The 20,788-nt window shown below is 38.2% G+C and overlaps 1 protein-coding gene across 5 annotated transcripts in view; it reads left to right on the forward strand.

Moving 5' to 3' along the window:
- Positions 1–20,788, forward strand: part of csmd3a (CUB and Sushi multiple domains 3a) — a 289,841-nt gene that overhangs the window by 169,986 nt on the left and 99,067 nt on the right. For 4 of the 5 annotated variants that reach the window (XM_058376410.1, XM_058376409.1, XM_058376413.1 and 1 more), the window contains 9 exons: positions 4,732–4,856; positions 5,507–5,603; positions 9,180–9,284; positions 9,421–9,539; positions 10,359–10,428; positions 12,877–12,993; positions 13,329–13,538; positions 16,695–16,883; positions 18,830–19,007. In XM_058376410.1, the coding sequence (XP_058232393.1) occupies positions 4,732–4,856; positions 5,507–5,603; positions 9,180–9,284; positions 9,421–9,539; positions 10,359–10,428; positions 12,877–12,993; positions 13,329–13,538; positions 16,695–16,883; positions 18,830–19,007 (1,210 nt within the window). The remainder of the gene's footprint in view (positions 1–4,731; positions 4,857–5,506; positions 5,604–9,179; positions 9,285–9,420; positions 9,540–10,358; positions 10,429–12,876; positions 12,994–13,328; positions 13,539–16,694; positions 16,884–18,829; positions 19,008–20,788) is intronic. The other variant, XM_058376411.1, reaches the window with a different exon arrangement.

The following is a 20,788-nucleotide window of genomic DNA, read 5'->3' on the forward strand; positions in this document are numbered from 1 at the left end:
CTTTGAGTCACGAATTTGCTTCTCAGCGACAGATTATTTTCCTATAACAGCACAGTTTCATCGTAAGCTCTAGAGTTCTCTCTTCTCTGCAAGTAAGTTAGTGTTATATTTTCAGCCGGACAACACGACCGGTCACCGCGGATCTGCTAATGACACGAGATAGATAATTAGCTGTGCTGGGTTTAATTAATGACAACAGAGTGTCATCAGCTGCAAGCGTAATCCCCAGTTAGATCATTATGTCCTGCTCGCTATTAACAAACAGGTGAAGCCGAGCGTTCTGAGAGAGCAGAGCGGAAACCAGAGGCGTCTCCGTGAAGCCATGCAGTATTCTGCAGACACGCCGGCGTTCCTCGCGTACCGCTGCTAGCTAATGATGACATTAACGTGGCTGGAAGCCTTTCTGATTATCATGGGAACACGCTGGAGCACGCACTTCACCGGTGGAATATAGATGCTCTGGAAACCGCAGTGCGCTGAATAATAGCATTGATTTGGCCATCTAAAAAACGGCGGCGCGGAAAAAAAGGGAATTAAATAATGAGGCTCTGCGAAGGGGATCGCTTTCGTTGCTGAGTTTTTTTTTTTTTTTTCTTAGACTCACAAGAATTTTTTCTTGTATTTCCAGCCAAATGATTTAAAAACAAAATCTTTAGCAGATACAATAAATAAATAAATAAATAAATAAATAAATAAATAAATAAATAAATAAATATGTCTGAATATTTTACATGTGTTAAGGGGAAAACCCTTTTTCCTTCTTTTTTATTTATTTATTAATTTATTAATTAATTAATTTATTTATTTATTTATTTATCCCAGGATGTTTCTTTTTCATAATTTGCATTAAAACTCCTGATGGTGTGTACATGCAAACATGCGAAAGTAAATAAAAACAGAAGTTTCGGGACCGTGTACTGAAATAATTTTCTCTATTCCGTCTTTCAGCTTTTTCTTTCTTTCTTTCTTTCATTTTATAGCAAAGAAACTGCACTTTTTTATTTATAAAAGAATGACGTATCATACCGACATTGACTTCTAGTGACCTCTAAGGACCACTAATCACCTCTAGTGTCCTTTACTTACATTTATTGAGCAGTAATGACCTATAGTGACCTATAGTGACCCCAATACATCTAGTGATCTTTATTTACTACTAATGACCTCTAGTCGCCTCTAATTACCAATAATAATAATGGATAATGACCAATAAATAACTGATATGTTCTGTCCAATGACTAACAAATAACTGATAATGACCTCTAACAACATCATCACCTCATCACCGCTAGTGACCTCCCGTAACATTTATTGAACACGAATGACCTTTAGTGACCTCTAATAACATCTAGCTACCTCAGTTTATTACAAATGACCTCTATTGCCTTCTAATGATAAATAATCACCTCTAATGACCTCTAATAACAGCTGGTGACTTCTATTTACTACTAATGTCCTTACTGACCTCTAATAACATGTATTGACTACTAATCACCTCTAGTGGTCTCCAGTGACCTCTAGTAACTTCTAATGACATCTATTAACCACTAATGAGGTATAGTGACCTCTAATGACATCTAATGACATCTGTTGAGCACTAATGACCTCTAATGATCACTAATCTCCTCTAGTGACCTCTAATGAGCACTAATGACCTTTAGTGACCTCTAATAACATCTAGCAACCTCAATTTATTACTATTGACCTCTAGCACCCTCTAATAACCAATAATCACCTCTAATGACCTCGAATAACACCTGGTGACCTCTACTTACTACTAATGTCTTTATTGACCTCTAATACCTCTGTAACCTCAATGGACTACTAATAAGCTCTAGTGACCTTCAATAACATTTATTGAGCACCAATGACCTCTAGTGATCTCTAATAACATCTAACAATCTCAATTTATTACTAATGACTTCTAGTGACCTCTTTTGGCATTTATTTACTAGTAATGACCTCGAGTCATGACGATTAGTGTCCTCTAGTGACTTACAATGATCACTAATGACATCTAAGGACACATCTAAGGACCTCTATAGAGCACTAATGACCTCTAGTGACATCTAATGATCACTAATGGCATATGTGACACACTAATGACTGTGAATGACCTCTAATGACCACTAATCACCTTTAGTGGCCTCTACTTAAATTTTTTGAGCAGTAATGGTCTCTAGTGACCTCTATTTACTACTAATGACCTCTAGTGACCTCTAATGGCATTTATTGCCTACTACTGACCTATAGTGACCAATAATCACTGATAATGACCTCTTATAACATCTAGTGACATCTTTTTACTACTAATGTCTCTATAGACCTCTAATAGCATGTCTTGACTACTAATCACCTCTAGTGGTCCAATGACCTCTAATAACAACCTCTATTGACCTCAATAGCTATAATAGTAACTTCTAATAGCATCTATTCATCACTAATGAACTCTAGTGACCACTAATTACATGTAGTGACCACTATTGACCTAGTAACCCCTAATAATATCCGTTCACCACTAGTGACCTCAAATAACCTCAAATGACATCTATTGATGATTAATGACCTGTGTTGACCTATAATAATCCCTAAAGAGATCCCTAGAGACCCTGATCACAAATGTCCTCTATGGTCCTCTAATCGGGTCTCTTGACCACTTACAGTAACAAATGTCCTTCAGATTTGATGTAATAACCGAATCTCCAATAGTAACCTTTTAATCATTTTTAGTGACCTTTAGTGACCTGGAGAACTAAAATTCTATTGATTGTGATATAGGGAGAATAAAACAGTCCTGGATGTGTAGTTAGAGGAAAACGATTAGCATCATAGCTTTAACAACACGTCCCTAAGAGTTTTATTCCTCAGCTAATCAGCACTCTCTCAATTGACTTGGAGTTTCAGCTCTTTTTTAAAGGGTTTCCGTTCCCCAGGGATGGAAGTCTGGCCTGTAAACACAGCAGGTGGAATCCATTGTAGGATGTGACTGAATAAGAGAAAATGATGAATTCCTAATGTGTTTTATGTAGATCAGACTCGAGCCACGAATTTACTCATGCGCTCCAGGACGACGGCGGAAGTGAAGGATGAAAAAGTAGCTTTTGACTAATAGCGGGGCCAAAGTCACATTAATATCGGGGTACTTTTTCTCGCTCTTAGAGACGCCGAGCCTTCAGCCGAGTTTTTTATAGCCTGAGAGAGATTAGTCAGGGAGAGTGCTGAAGAAAACCTCACTCTAGCAAATACATAACCATCAAATGGAAGATCCTTTCCAAGTGAAGCTAAATGACTAAATATGGTAGTCTTTTTAACTCTGTGCGAAGGAAAATAGGCGTCGGATTGCAGTGGAATCAGAGTAAATTCCAGAACGCTACAGTATCTGAAGTACTCTTGAGCTGAAGTTCGTTTCACATGCGAAACGTTTCCCCTGGGTCCTAGCAACCTCTATGTAAACAGAATCCTGGGTCTATGTAATTAGAGGTTTCACACTGCTCACATGTGTCCTTGGATTAACACTGAATCCTGGCTCTTCTACATTCCTTAACCTTCTTCTTTTTTGCATATTGGGGGTTCAAGCCCACTGGTGGGCAATTAATCATATCCCTCCCTGCTCCAGGGGTTCCAGGAGTGCTGTATCATAGCTGCCCCTATGCTCTGACCCCAACTTCCTCAATTGGGAAAGAATTCTGAATACTCGAGACGTCACAGGGAACGATGCATCAGCAGGGTTGTAACGCGAGCACGGGGACTGGATGGCCGACAGGGTGGCCTTTAATCTGCTCCGAGATTAAAGGCATGTTTGGACGAGAGACGGATGCGAGGACGTGGATGATGAAATGACTCGCTGATGGAGTCTGACCGAACTCTCGTGTTGTGTTCGGGTCAAAATGATGGATTTTCTCTGGGTTTTTTTATTCGGTTGAAACACTTCGGTGGTGTTGTATTGAAGAAACAATCGGAAATGAAAAACAGTCCACTTCGGAGCAACATCCAGCAGAGTAGAAAGTGATTCAATTTGGAGTCGACTCATGAATCAGTGAATCGGTGTGTTTTAGTTTGCGCCGCTTTTGTGAAACGCAAGCAGAATCAAAGCACAGAGCTGTAGATTCGTGTATCAACAACCCTCATCAGATAAATCCAGCATGTGATCATGTTGAATAACGTCTCGTCTCAGCAAGTGAAAAAAAAAAGTTCCGGTTTTTTGTCTCTGCACCCGAGCAGATTTTTCTCTCAGTTCTTTAAATACTTGGTTATGTCTGACAGCCGTCCTTTTCTGACGTCCCTTTTTCGCTATGATTGTTACATTTCCATCACCATAATTTATTTTCCCATCAGATGCTATAACTGCTGTTCACGTAACACAAGCACTTGTTCCGATTGGGTGTCTGTTGCTAAGCACCTGGCCAAAACGTTCTAACAGCGCACTGTTTCACTCTGTACACGTTCAGCACGGAGATGCGTAAAGGCCGTGGTGATCCTGCGTCATAGCAGAGTTTCATAACCTCGGGGGGAAAAAGCCGTGCTTCATAACCCCACTTCTACATTACACGTGCGTTCTACCCCGGGGTAAAAGCGAACATTAGAACAGCCATAACCCTGGATTAAGCGCAGCGTGAAAAGTCCTTGAATGTGTCACATTAAAGAGCAAAGAAATCGATTCTGTCTTGAAATGCTTACTGATGCTGTTTTATTCAACACTTCTTTGTATCTGTGTGTGTGTGTGTGTGTCAGTTCCATGTGGAGGTGTCCTAACAGCACGCAGAGGTACCATCCTGTCTCCCGGTTACCCAGAACCTTACGACAATCACCTCAACTGCGTCTGGAAGGTCTTTGTCCCGGAAGGAGCCGGAATTCAAGTACGTAAGGAATAGACCTCTGTGTGTTGAGATTTTTCAGGAAAATAATCAACAGTCATGTGGTGTGATAATGGAACACTAGCCTAATGTTCCGTATAAAGAGTATAAAGAGTTCAACTGAAAGAGTCTTTTCACGTTGTTTTAGTTCCTGTTACAGAAAACGATTCACCTTTTGACCAATCAGAATTGAGAATTTAAAAGCACAAATTTTATGGATGAGATATCGTAATATAATGTCATAATTTTAGCTCGTTATATCAGAAATAAGAGGTAGAAGACGTAAAGACAGCGATTTTGACTAGTATCAGTTACTCCAGTCCGTCATAATTGAATTCTTCAGGACACGAGGCAAACGAAGTAATGCATGTTTAATTCCTGTTCTTTCTTATAAAGTGTGTTTCATGTAGTTTTACTAACACTATTGACTAACACACATGTAATAACATGTACTTAAGGTGACTATTATGCATGTATGAGACTCTTAAGGTTAACTCTTCATTAGTTTATGATTAATTCATGCCTTAACCTTCTCATTAGTTCAAACTGAAGTAAATATTACTTCATGTCCCGCTATTGTACAATCTTACCTTTCCTGGAAGAGTCTATTTGAGCAGGTTTATCATTATTAATGACTTTTCATTCTCGTCTAGATCACCGTCGTAACTTTTTCCACCGAGCACAACTGGGATTCTCTGGATTTCTACGACGGCGTTGACAGCAACGCACCCAGACTTGGCAGCTACTCAGGTAGGACTATCGCCAAGACACACTGGCACAAATACGACAGGCGATGATATGATACGCACTAAAAATCATCAAATTTCTCTCAGCCTGCTGAAAACCAGCCGGTTAAAATTCCGAGCCATATCCGCAGCCATCAGAAGCGTACAGTATATGGTGCAGAGTTTGCGCTTCTGTGCTTCACAGTCGTTCAGCTGTCTGGTCTCTTGGCTGCATTTCCATTGGGTTACTCTCTCAAAGGATTTCTCTCGCACCGTATGTTTAAGTGATTCAGTTGCTATCCAAAGTGCATCAAAGGGCAGTACTGGCTCAAGTCGTTAAGGCACTGGGTTGTTGATCAGACATTCAAGCCTCAGCACCACCAAACCCCACTGTTGGGCAATTGACCGTAACCCAACCTGCTCCAGGGGCTCCAGGGGTGCTGTATCATAGATGCCCCTGTGCTCTGACCCCAAGTTCCTCAATTGGGAAAGAATTCCAATGTAGTCTATGTGTGGTGATAATACTCACAGGGCATCAGCAGGGTAGTGACCACAGCATTGGGACAGGGCGGTCGCCAGGGTGACGTTTAATCTGCACCAAGATTAAAGGCATGTTTGGACGAGAGATGATGAAACGACTCGCTGATGGAGTCTGACCAAAGCCTCGTGTTGTGTTCGGGTCAGAGAGATGGATTTTCTCTGGGGTTTTTTATTCAGTCGAAACACTTCGGCAGTGTTGTAGTGAAGAAACAATCGGAAATGAAAAACAGTCCACTTCTGAGCAACATCTTGCAGAGTAGAAAGTGATTCGATTCAGAGTCGACTCAGGAATCAACGAATCAGCAATTCAGTGTATTTTAGTTTTTGGTGCCTTTCTGCTAAAATAAACAATGAAACACAACCAGAGTTAAAGAGCTGTAGAAATGTGTGTCCTGGAGATTTTGACGTGAAATACGAAATAAAATGGCTGCTAGATGCAAGGAAAAAAACACTTTAATCTACTGTGGTTATTTATAGAATTCTCTTGCTTTGTGTTTTTTGTTGTTTTTGGTTTTCTGTCTCTGTATTTCTGACCCATGAATGAAAGAGTTATACGCCAACGTTTTCAGCCCCTTGCTCTCCTCACCTAATGTTTCTGCATTTTGGTTGATTTAATTATGTGACAACTGAATGGAAAACCTACAAAAAGAATCAAATCGGCTCTGATTCGAACTCCGAAAACAGACTATTAAACAGTAAAAAGAAATTTAAAAGGTTCTGTCCTTCAAACAAGCCAGTAAATGCTGTTTTTGGGTCTTAAAGAACCTTTGAAAAACCATTTCATCCATTTGTACACTGAGAATATTAATATTTCTCGCTTGTCTGCATGAGGCTCGTATTTTCAGCGCTAATAATTGACATGCAGATAAAATAAAATGTCATTTCATTGTCAGGACTAATGAGTCATCTGAGAGTAAACAGGAATATGTTCGGAAATGCGCTCTCTCGCCTGTCGAGTCGCTATTACGCTCTTTATTATTCGGATTAAAAATCATGTTTGTCTTCAGAAATTGCCGGAAGACATAAATTTAGCTAGCGAGCCCATTTTCTCCTGACAGCCAACATGGGAATTCCTGAATAGAGCGAAATCCAAAAAAAGTCCACAATGCTAATATTGTCCTTGTCAGATTTATTTAATAAAGTCATCTGGCAGGAACAGGGTTTTATATTGAGTGCAAAACAGATTAAATCGAGAGTTAAAAGGACAATAAAAGAGCAGTAATATGACAGTAAGTGATGCTTACTGTATGATCTGTTTTTCAGTGCGAGGGTCAGCGAGGCTTCGCTTCATCCTTCAGGGTTTCAGCTCCGGTTTCCTCACGTTTACGCTTCCTTTTATTCTCTAAAGAGGGGTTTTTCTACCTATTCAGGATCTTTTCTGTAACTATTCATGACCTTCCGATGATTGCGGACGTCGTATTGTGGTGGCTTTTGAAATCGTTTCGCAGGTGGCACTAAAGTAGAGGGATTTTTTTTTCCTCATGTCTGGTGTTAATGACTCTTTCAGCAGTGCCTAGAAGCTGGGTCACCGTCTCCCTGCAGAAAACACGTCATATCCACCGAGAGGACGAGTCTCGCTTAATTAACACGAGCTCCGATGAAAAACTGCGTGTATATCCGGAATACAAATGAACGAAAGTGAATACAGATTCTCATAGAAGACGTATAGTTTTCTTGATCAGATATGAAGCACTGCTTTAAATTATGCTACCAGTTTGGTTGTATTTTGTTTATCCTGTATAAGCAAAAGAACATTTATAGAACTCTTGAAGAACATTTATTTTCGTAGTGTGTATATTTAAAATAAGAACTTTAATCTTTGCTATTTTTTTATCTTGTATGCAACAGTCAGTGGAAATTTTTGGACTGTATATTCTATTTTATTTACTTTTCCCCAAATTTTTATTTTATTTTATTTTATTTTTTTTACCAGAACAATGATAAATAAAATATGTAATAAATCCATCAATGTATGTCATATCAAAAGGTTTGAACTTTCCCATGGTTCTCGAGTCAAAGAGACAAAAAGAAAGAAAAAAAATGTCCAGTTTAGACCACGCCCACTTCAGCTTTCCGTTCAGGTAACCGATACTGAAAGAGATTGTGTTAACGATTGTATTCTATAAACTTTACACACACTTGGCTGTCATCTATTACCTCGAGTGTGTATGAAATTTATGCATAAAATATTTTTCTGGTGATTTTGTGTAAATAGGCTAGGGGTCATACAATTATTGATGAGTCGTGTGATTCTGTGTTTTATTTAAACACCGAATTATTAAATATTTTTGAAAAGCCATCCAGAACAAATCCATGAATTAAGACGAATAATTCTAGCCCTTTGAACAGGACAAAAGTAATGGCACCCTATAAGTGTGTGGCTCTGGTACAGCAGTGGATGCACTGCATTGGCTGAGCTGCATTATTGGAGGTCGCTCTTATACTGCTTAGGTGTTTTCTTCTCTTGTGTTGAGTTTTAAAGGCGTGACTAAATGTATCTTCTAAATCTGTTGAGCTGGCGTGAACATGATTGGTTCATTTACAGTTGATTATTAAGATAAAGAGGTTTTGAGGAACGGAAAAATTTTAAGTGACTTTCAATTCAATTCAATTTTATTTGTATAGCGCTTTTAACAATGAACATTGTTTACAGAACATAAGAAACAAAAATCGTCCCTATTGAGCAAGCCTGAGGCGACTGTGACAAGGAAAAACTCACTTAGATGGTGTGAGGAAGAAGCCTTGAGAGGAACCAGACTCAAAAGGGAACCTCATCCTCATTTGGGTGACACCGGAGAGTGTGATTATAAATTATTCTAAACATCGGAGAGTGTGATATGAACAATGTCCTTTCTGCAGTCATGTACAGTCAGTTGTGTGATGCAGATACAGCATATATAGAATGGTAGTGTGTGTATTAATTAGGAGGTTGTTTTCATCCTCGAAGTCCACATAGGGTTGGCAGCGTTGCTTTGATATACCCAAAATCCTCATGACTTAAATGATATCTTATGAATAACTCAAGGGCTCATGCTCAAATTATCTGTGCTGTTTTTTTCAGGCATCACCATCCCACCGCTTCTGAACAGCACATCCAACAACCTGTACCTGACCTTTCAGACAGACATGAGTGTCTCCGGAGCCGGATTTCACCTGGAGTACGCAGGTATGGCTTACACCAACCACTCAAATGCATGTCCAGTACGACATCGCTGGCTAAAAAATCCTTTTCAGCATCGTTGTCATATTTTACTCTTCAGTCTTTCTTACTGACAAGTGAAGAGAGTGTCCTGTGTCCTAAGCAATAGGTTTGGATTCCTGCCCGGAGCCGCAGACCCCCAACAACGGTGTGAAAATCGGCGAGCGCTACATCGTCGGAGACGTCGTTTCCTTCCAGTGTGATCAGGGATACACGCTAAAGGTGGACACAAACTCCTTAAATTCTTTTTTTTCCATCCATGCTATAAATCCTTGCATAAAAACAAATAATTATTTTAAAACATAATAACAATATAAAAAAAAAACAATAAATATAAATAAATTATTAAAATAAATACATTTTATTTATTTATTCATATTATTAAATTTACAAATGTGTCCACCTTTAGCATGATCAGCAATACACTCTAAAGGTGGACACAAACACGTTAAATACTTTTTCATCCCATAAATAGTTGCATAAAAACAAATTATTTTTTTATTTTTTTTAAATAATAATTTTATTAAAAAATAATAAGAATTTTAAAAGAATAAATAAATTAATTAAATAGATTAAAATAAATACATTTAATTTATTTATACTTATTTATACATCTCCAGTTCTTACAGCATATTTATTGTCTGCAAATTCTCTCATGTATTTTTTAATATTTATAAAAGTAAATTAAATTAAATCCCAAAATCTGACCAAGAATAAATTCTTCAGAAGGTCAAAAAAATGATCTTGTTATTATACAGCCTTGTTATTAACAATAAAAGATTCTTTTATGGTTATTGGTTATTCCTGAAGTAAAAAAAAGAGAGAGAAAAAATAACAAATAATAATTATATTCCAGATCATTTTTATTTTTATTTTTTTACAATAATTGGAGTAGACCTTGAAGCTAGATTAATCCTTGTGTGATTTTTTTTTTTCAAATCTTTGTGTTTTTCTCTGACTTTCACTTCACTCTGATTTCTGTGTGTCTTTGTTAAACTTCTTTCTGTTTTTTTTTTCTGTTTTATTTTAATTTGCATGCAGGGAAGTGCGTATATAACCTGCATGCCAGGACCCGTCAGGAGATGGAACTATCCAGCACCTCTCTGTCTGGGTATGCTTCATTTTTACTTCTTCTTCCTCTTCTTTTCAGGAGCATTTCCTGTCTGCTTTCTCACAGCGCCGCTCTCTCAGACGTCACAAAAAAACCTGACAATAGACTTGGCTTCATTTTGTACAGTTATTATTAAGGCAGAAGGCTGACACGACTCCTTTCCTTTATCTGCTTTCTTTTATCAGTGAGACTTTCTACAGGTAACATGGTGTTCTCTTACATCCTCTTCAGACAGTCACGGCTCGTTCATCAGGACTCACACTAACGCTCTCTTTTACGTTCAGATCAATTAACGTCACCATCACGATCGAGTCGCTTTGTCCAAATGATATCTTTGTGTCTCGGAGCTTTTGAACGCTGAGTAGGAGATTATTGTGGCTCTAAATAAAAACACAATCTGTTGTATTGCTAATTTAGAATTGCTGGATACTTTTTTTTTTAAATTTAACACTAGAGTGCAGCTGAATCCTGAATTATGACTGAAAGATGGATGATTTTTTTTATAGCAGCAGCTCTAACATTTCATAATTTATTTATTATTTTCATTCATTTATTCATTCATTCTTTCTTTCTTTCTTTTTTTCTTTCTCTCTTATTTATTTCCTTTTTTATTTTCTTTCTTTCTTTCATTTGTTTTTTTATCTTTCTTTCTTTCTTTCTTTCTTTCTTTCTTTCTTTCTTTCTTTCTTTCTTTCTTTCTTTCTCTTATTTATTTCCTTTTCTTTCTTTCTTTCTTTCTTTCTTTCTTTCTTTCTTTCTTTCTTTCTTTCTTTCTGTCTTCCTTTCTTTCTTTCATTATTTTATTATTTTCTTTCATTCTTTCTTTATTTCTTTTTTTTAATTATTTTCTTTCCTTTTTTCTTTCTTTCTTCTTTCTTTCTTTTCTTCTTTTTTTCTTTCTTTTGTTTTTTTATTATTTTCTTTTTTCTTTCTTTTTTATTCTTTTCTTTCTTTTTTCTTTCTTTCTTTCATTTGTTTTTTAATCCTTTTCTTTCTTTCTTTCTTTCTTTCTTTCTTTCTTTCGTTTTTTTTCTTATTATTTTTCTTTCCACAATACTAAATGTAACAATAAATGGATAAAAAATGTATTCCTTAATTTGTATAAAAAAATGATTCAATTAAAAAAAAAAAAACGTAGGGATGAGAAGAAGATTGCTGTGGTATGAGTGGTATCACCTCGTTCTCTCCTCCTCATCATCTCATCCGGTCTGTGATTATTTTCCTGAATAGTGATGAATCCCTTCCGGAAAATTCCTTATATATGACTTTTTTTTAAATATCATGCTCAAATCACAGCAACATACAAATGATATTTTTTGTTATATTTTATGTTAAAAATCAGATTTTTTATCCGTTTCTAGTTACACTCACAGGTGTGAACAATCCCCCCCACCCCCCACCCCCCGGTGCTCTCGCAGCCGTAAAGTGGTTTTTATTGACTGATTGTTTAAGAGGAATCAGTGTAAGCTCCAGCACAGAGAGCCAGAGCTACAGTTAATGTGTTCACACTGACGACTAATCCCCACCAACCTCCAGGACATGCAGGTGATCAGACTCCCACACTCAGACGCCATGTTCCCACCATCTGGAGAGAGCGTGTGAAAGATCCTCCTCGTCCTCCGCACCAGCGCTCGCTCCAAACGTCATTAACCAGAAGGTTATGTAACGTCACGCTGAACGTCTCTCTGACCCCCGAAATCAGCCTTTATTTTTCTTTCACAGAGGAAACGTGTTTCAGTTAAATATCATTACACAGATGTTTACTGTAGGAGACGTGAGCGAGGATTTAACTCAGTGATTACACCAAAAATCATACGCTTTTCTGTCTTTCTTTCTTTCTTTCTTTCTTTCTTTCTTTCTATCTTTCTGTCCATTTTTATGTTCTTTCTTTCTTTCTTTTTTTCTTTCTCTCTTCTTAATTTCCTTATTTATTTATTTTCTTTCTTTCTTTCTTTCTTTCTTTCTTTCTTTCTTTTTTCTTATTTTTTCTTATTTTCTTTCTTTCCTTTTTTATTTTCTTTCTTTCCTTTTTTATTTTCTTTCTTTCTTTTTTCTTTCATTCATTTTTTATTATTTTCTTTCTTTCTTTTTTTCTCTCTCTCTCTTCTTTCTTTCTTTCTTTCTTTCTGTCTGTCTGTCTTTCTTTCTTTCTTTCTTTCTTTCACTTTTTGCCTTCCTGTGACTCAGTCAGTGTGTTCTTTTGGTCAGTGTGTTCTTTTGGTCAGTGTGTTCTTTCATGTGTGATCAGGGCTCATGCTGTCAGTCAGTGGAGAATAATTCCATCTTTGTCAAAGACTCTGACCCTAAACAGCCCCTGTCCCCCCCACCCTTTCGCCCCCTCTCACCCCCTCACCTAAACCGCCCCCACCTCCCCCTTGCCCCCCGGTCCTGTAGCACCCCCTCCTGGTGTGTTGAGGTGAGACTGAGTGCTGTGTGTTCTCTCCGTAGCCGAGTGTGGTGGCTCTCTCTCGGACATGACTGGAGTCATCCTGAGTCCCGGTTTTCCTGGAAACTACCCCAGTGGGCTGGACTGCACCTGGACAGTGCGACTTCCTGTGGGCTTCGGTTTGTGTCTCACAGCCACAGATCCACTGAAAGCTCTGCATCTGTCTCTCTAGCACATTTACTATTCCTCCTCTCTCCTTCTTTCATCTCTCCTTCCCTTCTTTCCTATTATCTCCTGTCTCTTTCTATCCATTTTTTTCATTCTCTCCTTTCTCTTTCTCTCCTTTCCCATTATCTCATTTCTCATTCTCTCCTCTCTCTCTCTCTATCAATTTCTTCTTCTTTCTCTTTCTCTCATCCTTTGTCCCTCTCACCTTCCTGTCCTTACTGCTATTGAATTGTTAAATCATTTCATCATTCCATCTTCTGACACGATCCCTCTTTCTGTCCTTCAGGGATTCACCTGCAGTTCCTGAATTTCTCCACTGAGGCTGTTCATGATTATCTGGAGGTTCGGAGCGGGAGTTCAGACTCGGGCACGGTGATCGACAGGTTCAGCGGCTCCCTCGTTCCCGAATCGTTTTTCAGCACCACCCACGAGACCAGCTTCATCTTCCACAGCGACTACTCGCAGAACAAAGCCGGCTTCCACATCGTCTATGACAGTAAGAGCTGTCTGTCCTGGAGGTCACACTGAAACCTAATCTAAATCGTAAACTTAATAGATAGATAGATAGAGAGAGAGAGAGAGAGAGAGAGAGAGACAGACAGACAGACAGACAATTAGACATATGAAATAGATAGATTAACTGATAGATAGAGAGAGAGAGAGAGAGAGAGAGAGAGAGAATAGAAAGATAGGATAGACAGACAAGGTTTGATTGATTGATTGATTGACTGAATGATTGATTGATTGATTGACAGCTATACAGATAGATAGATAGATAGATAGATAGATAGATAGATAGATAGATAGATAGATAGATAGATAGAGAGAGAGAGAGACAGACAGGCAGAGAGTGAGAGAGATGGAGAGAAAGAGACAGACAGACAGACAGACAGTCAATTAGACATATGGAATAAACAGACTAACTGATAGATAGAGAGAGAGAGAGAGAGAAAGAAAGAATAGAAAGATAGGATAGACAGACAAGGTTTGATTGATTGATTGATTGATTGATTGATTGAATGATTGATTGATTGACAGCTATACAGATAGATAGATAGATAGATAGATAGATAGATAGATAGATAGATAGATAGATAGATAGATAGATAGATAGATAGAGAGAGAGAGAGAGAAAGAAAGATAGGATAGAAAGATAGGATAGAAAGATAGGATAGACAGACAAGGTTTGATTGATTGATTGATTGATTGATTAAATGATTGATTGATTGATAGATAGATAGATAGATAGATAGATAGATAGATAGATAGATAGATAGATAGATAGATAGATAGATAGATAGATAGATAGATAGTCACACTATCTTTAAGTGAGGAGAGATTTTGAAGTATAGTGCACGTCTCTAAATTGATCTTCTTCCCGTTTTCTGAGGAGTTTGTTGTCGTTTTTAAAATCTAAAGGAAAATAAAATCCTCGTCTCAGCATGAAGCCTCATCCTCAACCTTCACCTCAGCAGGAAACAGCCTGCCTTTTAAATGTGTCCCTCTTTTTATTGTCAATGTGTCTCCGAAATGTGACATTTTTTATAGGTAGAATTAAACACACACACCCACACACACACACACACACTATGCAGTGAGCCACCTGGAAGTGTATTTTTAGATAAAGGTTCAGCTTAAGGGACGTGTGGATAGTAAGACATATCACTTATCAGCTTGATACTGCGCTTATTTACTCAAACATCACACATCAGTATGTCATGTGACATAAGACAGCCGTACAGCAGACGCCACAAACATGAAAACTGTCTGGATTAGTGACTGTATTTAACATTTATTCATGAGTCTAATATATCAAGAGAAAGAACTGCAGCATCTTTCTAAACCAAAGTCCAGTGCTAGCATCATACAGATCTAGCTAACATAAATAGATCTAGTTAACATATACAGATCTATCTAACATGAACAGGTCTAGCTAACTTATCTAGCTAACATAAACAGATCAAGCTAACATATAGATCTAGCTAAACAGATCTAGCTAACATAAACAGATCTAGCTAATGTAAAAAACAAGTCAAAAATGCAAATCAAATTGACGTCAATTTGACATCCACATATTGAGGTCTTATTCTGAACACCAAAATAATGACACAAAAGTAATTAAAGTAAGAAATATTTTATTTATCAGGTGTTTGGCCCTTTTGGACACTTTCTTAGTCCAAACACATCCACTGTCTGTACTAGCTTTATTCCTCATTAGGAATCCAACCTAATGTCAAACCCAGGATACAAACCAATGACCTTCTTGCTGGGAGGCAACAGGGCTAACCACTAAGCCACCATGCTGCCCATTAGTCCAAACACAAAAGGTAAAATTAAAATGACCCCAAAATTAACATTACTCTTTTGACATTACAAAACCAGCTTAACAACGAGAATTCCTTTGTTCACATAAGCCACAGCAAGATAACTAATACAGGATATAAAAACATGGGAAAATAGTATAGACAAAAAGTACCAAACGTCATATTTCCTTAAAACGTTTGCCCAAAATAATTTATATTCTACATTTTTATGAGTTGTCAACACATTTACTTTCATAAAAAAAAGACACAGCGCGAGTCAGTGAGCCTGATAAATGTTCACGTTAATGTGAAAGGGAAGGGTTTTTAGGATTGATTCTGGAGTCTTCAATTGGAGCTCGTCACCCCTCCCCATTGCAAAATGCTATCTACAGGTGTGGCGGTGAACAGCAGAGAAAGTATTTGTCAATGCGAAAAGGAATAATTTCAGGGAATAATAAAAATAAATAAATATTAGATTACTTTCAAATTTCAAACCTGTTATTGTTATTCAGACAGGAAATGTCAAGGTTTTTTCACTGTGAAAAATTAGGCCTACTGTAAATTAATTAACTGGCAATACATTATTACAAAAAATATAGTAATTTCAGTATTGTAATTACACAGCATTATGGTGGTATTAAAAATAAAAAAATAATAACCAGTCCGAAACATTTTTTGTTGTTGTTTTTTAAATTACTGAGATTAAAGGTAATGTCAGCAGATGCCAAATGATGAGGCTTTATAAGAAAAAGTGCAGCTGAATTATTGATGTCAGTGTGATGTCAATATGACATCAATTTCACGTCTAAAACATGACACTGATTTGATGTAAATTGAACGTCAAACATTTTGGCCTACATATATAATAAACCAATTTCAGTGTATGATTAACTTCCTATTTAAAACCAATTACCACTGGAAGAAATTGCCTCCAAACTGAATTTAAAATAATGTTGATCAAGTCTTGACTAATATTTCACATCAAATTGATATCAATGTGCCCGTTGGGTAATGTAAAAAAATCTAGCTAAACAGATCTAGCTAACATAAAAAATAATATCTTCATGATGTCCCTGATTACTAATACTCAGAAGATATACTGGGATTGTGATTCAGATGTACTGGGACTGAGATTCTGATATACTGGTATTGATATGCTGATATACTGGAGTTGATATTCAGATATATTGGGAATGAGATTTAACTGAACTGGCATTCGTATTCAGATGTACTGGGATTGACATTCAGATATACTAGGGTTGATAGTGAGATGTATTGAGATTGTGATACGGCTGTACTGGGATTGAGGCTGGGTGATAATTAGGCACCATTTCCCATTTCCTCTCCAGCCTATGAGCTCCAGCGCTGTCCGGATCCGAGGCCCTTCCGAAACGGCCAGGTGATGGGCACGGATTTCGGCGTGGGCATGACCATCTGGTTCCAGTGTCAGCCGGGATACACGCTTCTGGGCCAGGCCTCGCTCACCTGCCTTCATGGAGTCAGCAGGAACTGGAATCACCCTGTCCCTCGCTGTGAAGGTAACCAAAGCTCACCTGGACGCTTGCCTGCTTGTGTGGAAGTCTTTCTGCTTTTTTGCATTATTTTTTTTCCCGCCGTAATTACAGACAGCTATGCAGGAGAAACGCTCCCGTCTTTCTGAGTCTTGTTGCCTGGGCAACCTAATTAACTAGGCTAAAAAAATGCAAAACTAATTTGTTAATACTTTCTATGAAGGCCATCTCTATAAATACAACGTGCTCTTCCTGATTCCTTATTTGTCCAGCGCTGATTTATAGCCTTTTACACTCATCAGTGGAGGCTGATGTCAGTCTCTGAGGACAAAAAGACAATCAGATTGCCATGTAGGCGGTCTGAATGGTGTCTGATGAAGCAACGGGTCAGCACTATATATATCAGGTAGTGGAGACAGGAACACGAATGTCACTGACGACTGCCTGGGAAATGATAGAAGAATTAAAAAAAATGATTTTCAATTATTGTTCCGTTGGGAGAATTAGACCTCATTTCTCCAAAGAAAGGGGCTATGAACAGTTTTAAAATCTTTATTTAATCTTAGCTGAGAATCTTCACCAGTATCCATGATATGTGTTTGAGTTAAGGACATTTTGTGTGAGCATTTACGTTCAACAGTCAATTTTCTTTGGCTGTTAAAAAAAAGCAGGATTTCCTGAAGATATTTTCTTTAATGTTCAAGCTATGAAATCTTCGCAGCTATTTCTATGCTAACTGTTAGGATCATTTTCAGAGATCAGGCATCCTAATTCCGTTATAAGCATGGGTATGGACCTGCAGGTACAACGGTAACAAGCCGAAATCTTTTTTTCAGAGGTATCTAAGACTGATAGCTAATTGTGATTATGCTATGACATGCTAAGAGGCTAACTTCCAGTCTGACAAGGAGGAATTATTCATGGTGGTTGATGCACAGCTTATAAAGATTTTTTTGAATCGTAGAATTAACCTCTGTGACTATAAACTCTAAACTGTATTGTAGTGATCATGGTTACTTTGATATAACCCCCCAAAAATTAAGACAAAACAATCAGTCAATTATAATTCCTCATTAATTCATGATCTTTAAATTATTTTGCTGTAACAATGATGCAACAGACCTTCACTGATTTATTGCAGTTACTTACAGGCAGTTAATATTAAATATATGATGTTTTAATGACATTTTCCATAACTTATTGTGTTAATATTATTCTGGTTTGCAGATAAAACTATATGAAGCATGAACCCACCACAAATTAAACTACAAATGTTACAATTTCCCCCAAGTGCAGTAAAGGGCTAGATCAGATAACAAGAGCATTAGCATAACACTAGAACAATGCAAGACTTTTAAATGGTGAAAGCTGAAAAATTAGTCGATGTATTAATAAACATGGAGTAATGAGACATAATAAGATAAGCTAACTAGGAACAGTTGCCGCTGATTCTGTGCAAGACATTTGCTAACTGGACTTTTCTCTGACAGTTGCTAGTTTGCACTTTGTGCTTTGCAACAAAGAAAATCGGCACAAAGGTGCACAAACTAGCATACAGTACATTCCTGACCTGATTTCTTGCCATGTGATTGTTAGTAAGGCGTGAAACCCAGCAGTTAGCTTGGTCACGCTGATGCTAGAACCCCAGTAGCTGACATTTCGGACTTGACCGGTGCTTATTTTTCTGTGTAGGCGCTGCATGGCTAAACAAAGGCTCTTGAAAGTTGCAGTTTCTTCTCCGCATGCTTTGTGTTAGCTCGTCCCACACTACAGTATTTACTGTGAGCTCTGACCTTTAAGGAAGAAAAAAAACAACAAGGCAGAAACTCCGGAGAGCGGTTTCTTTAACACACAGCAGGGCCGTGGACATGGAGTTAAAAGACAAGAGTGCTGTTTGCAAGGCTGTAGGAGCAGAAAAAGTCATTGGTGTAAGTGGCATTTTTGTGCTATTTTGTTCTCTGCTGCTTTCTCAGCACTTTGCGGTGGAAACCTCACCGCTTTGGAGGGCACCATCTACTCTCCAGGTCACCCGGACGATTACCCCAACCTGAAAGACTGCACATGGACCATCAGGGTCCCACCAGGCAACGGCATCTCCATCAACTTTACCGTGCTGAACACTGAGCCCATCTACGACTACATCACTGTGTGGTAAGAAATCGTCGTGTTTTGTTATAAAACGTCTACAAGACTAGATCTCACATACAGTAAAGATCTTCTTTAAATAAATGATACTTTTCCATTCTCATTTATAGACTTTAGTTATTCCCCAAACTTTTCTTCATGTTCTTATTCCAATCAGGCAGTTAACATCTCACTGCCAAATGCACTTCCACTAAAATCAGACTTAGCAGACACATCATCTTTATTCCAAAAGAGCCAGACACTATTAAAGGGTCTGGATGCAACAAAAATAACCACCACTACCTCAGATCCTTACCAACGTCTCACTTTAAATGCAGCAGTAGAAGCAAAATCTGCTTTTTAAATCACCATGGTCTAAACCATCACTTTGACCTTTGACATGGATTAACATCTTTCAGTCCATAGCTCATATTATAAATATTTACAGCATTTGGCCCTAATCCAGAGTGACATACAAAGGTGTTTTGAAGTTTCTATCAATGAATGAATCAATACTGGTTCACTAGGTCACAAACTAAAGATATCAGAGTCTTAAAATATCTTGGGAGGAAATCTAGTGCAATCTAGACCCTTTTTTTTTTAGATAAATAGAAAAGCGCTAGTTTAAGTATTTGAGGAACAGGTAGGTCTTCACTTGCCATTTAAAGACAGCCAGTGAGTCAGCTGTACAGAAATCTAGGGGAAATTCATTCCTCCACCTGGTTGCCAGAAAAGAGAAGAGTTTTAATGTATACCTGCCTTATACCCTGAGAAAAAGCAAGTGTCTTGAAAAACAAGACATTCGCTACAAATTGGAGGAATAGTCCATCAGACCGTTTTTTCCCATTCCCACATTCCCAAATATTGAAGTTTAACCATATATGGTTATTATGCTTACCTAGAGGAGGCCACTGAGGTACACTGAACTGGATGGTCAGCAATACTCAGATGTACCATGCTGTGCTGTTCAAATGATGCTTGATTGGTATTAAGGGGCTTAGTGTGTGCCAGGAAAATATTCCCCACTCCATTATCCCCCCACCACTAACATGAACTGTTAAAACAAGACATTTTAGTCTATGGATTCCCTAAAACATTAACTACACTATTCACCACACCAGTATTGAAATGAGTCTGATTGGGCCTATTGACTTCCTGAAAGCATTATCAACACCATTCCCAATATCATTTTACCCCCACCACCAGCTTGAAAATTTCAAGTTCATGGATTTTTTTTTAAAAACATTCCCAACACAATTATACCCCCACCACCAATTGAAACAAGTCAGGTTGGGTCCATTGATATTCTGAAAGCAGCTTTCCCGCACCCTTATACCCCCACCACCAGCCTAAACTGTTGACACGAGTCAACTTCCCCACACCATTATACCCCCACCACCAGCCTAAACTGTTGACATGAGTCAGCTTCCCAACACAATTATACCCCCACCACCAGCCTGAACTGTTAACACAAGTCAGCTTCCTCACACTGTTATACCCCACTACTAGCCTGAACTGTTGACACGAGGCAGCGTCCCTGCACCGTTATACCCCCACCACCAGCCTAAACTGTTGACATGGGGCAGCTTCCCTGTACCATTATACCCCCACCACCAGCCTGAACTGTTAACACAAGTCAGCTTCCTCACACTGTTATACCCCACTACCAGCCTGAACTGTTGACACGAGGCAGCGTCCCTGCACCGTTATACCCCCACCACCAGCCTAAACTGTTGACATGGGGCAGCTTCCCTGTACCATTATACCCCCACCACCAGCCTGAACTGTTAACACAAGTCAGCTTCCTC

This window comes from Hemibagrus wyckioides, linkage group LG23 (genome assembly GCF_019097595.1).
Source record: "Hemibagrus wyckioides isolate EC202008001 linkage group LG23, SWU_Hwy_1.0, whole genome shotgun sequence".
Lineage (NCBI taxonomy): Eukaryota > Metazoa > Chordata > Actinopteri > Siluriformes > Bagridae > Hemibagrus > Hemibagrus wyckioides.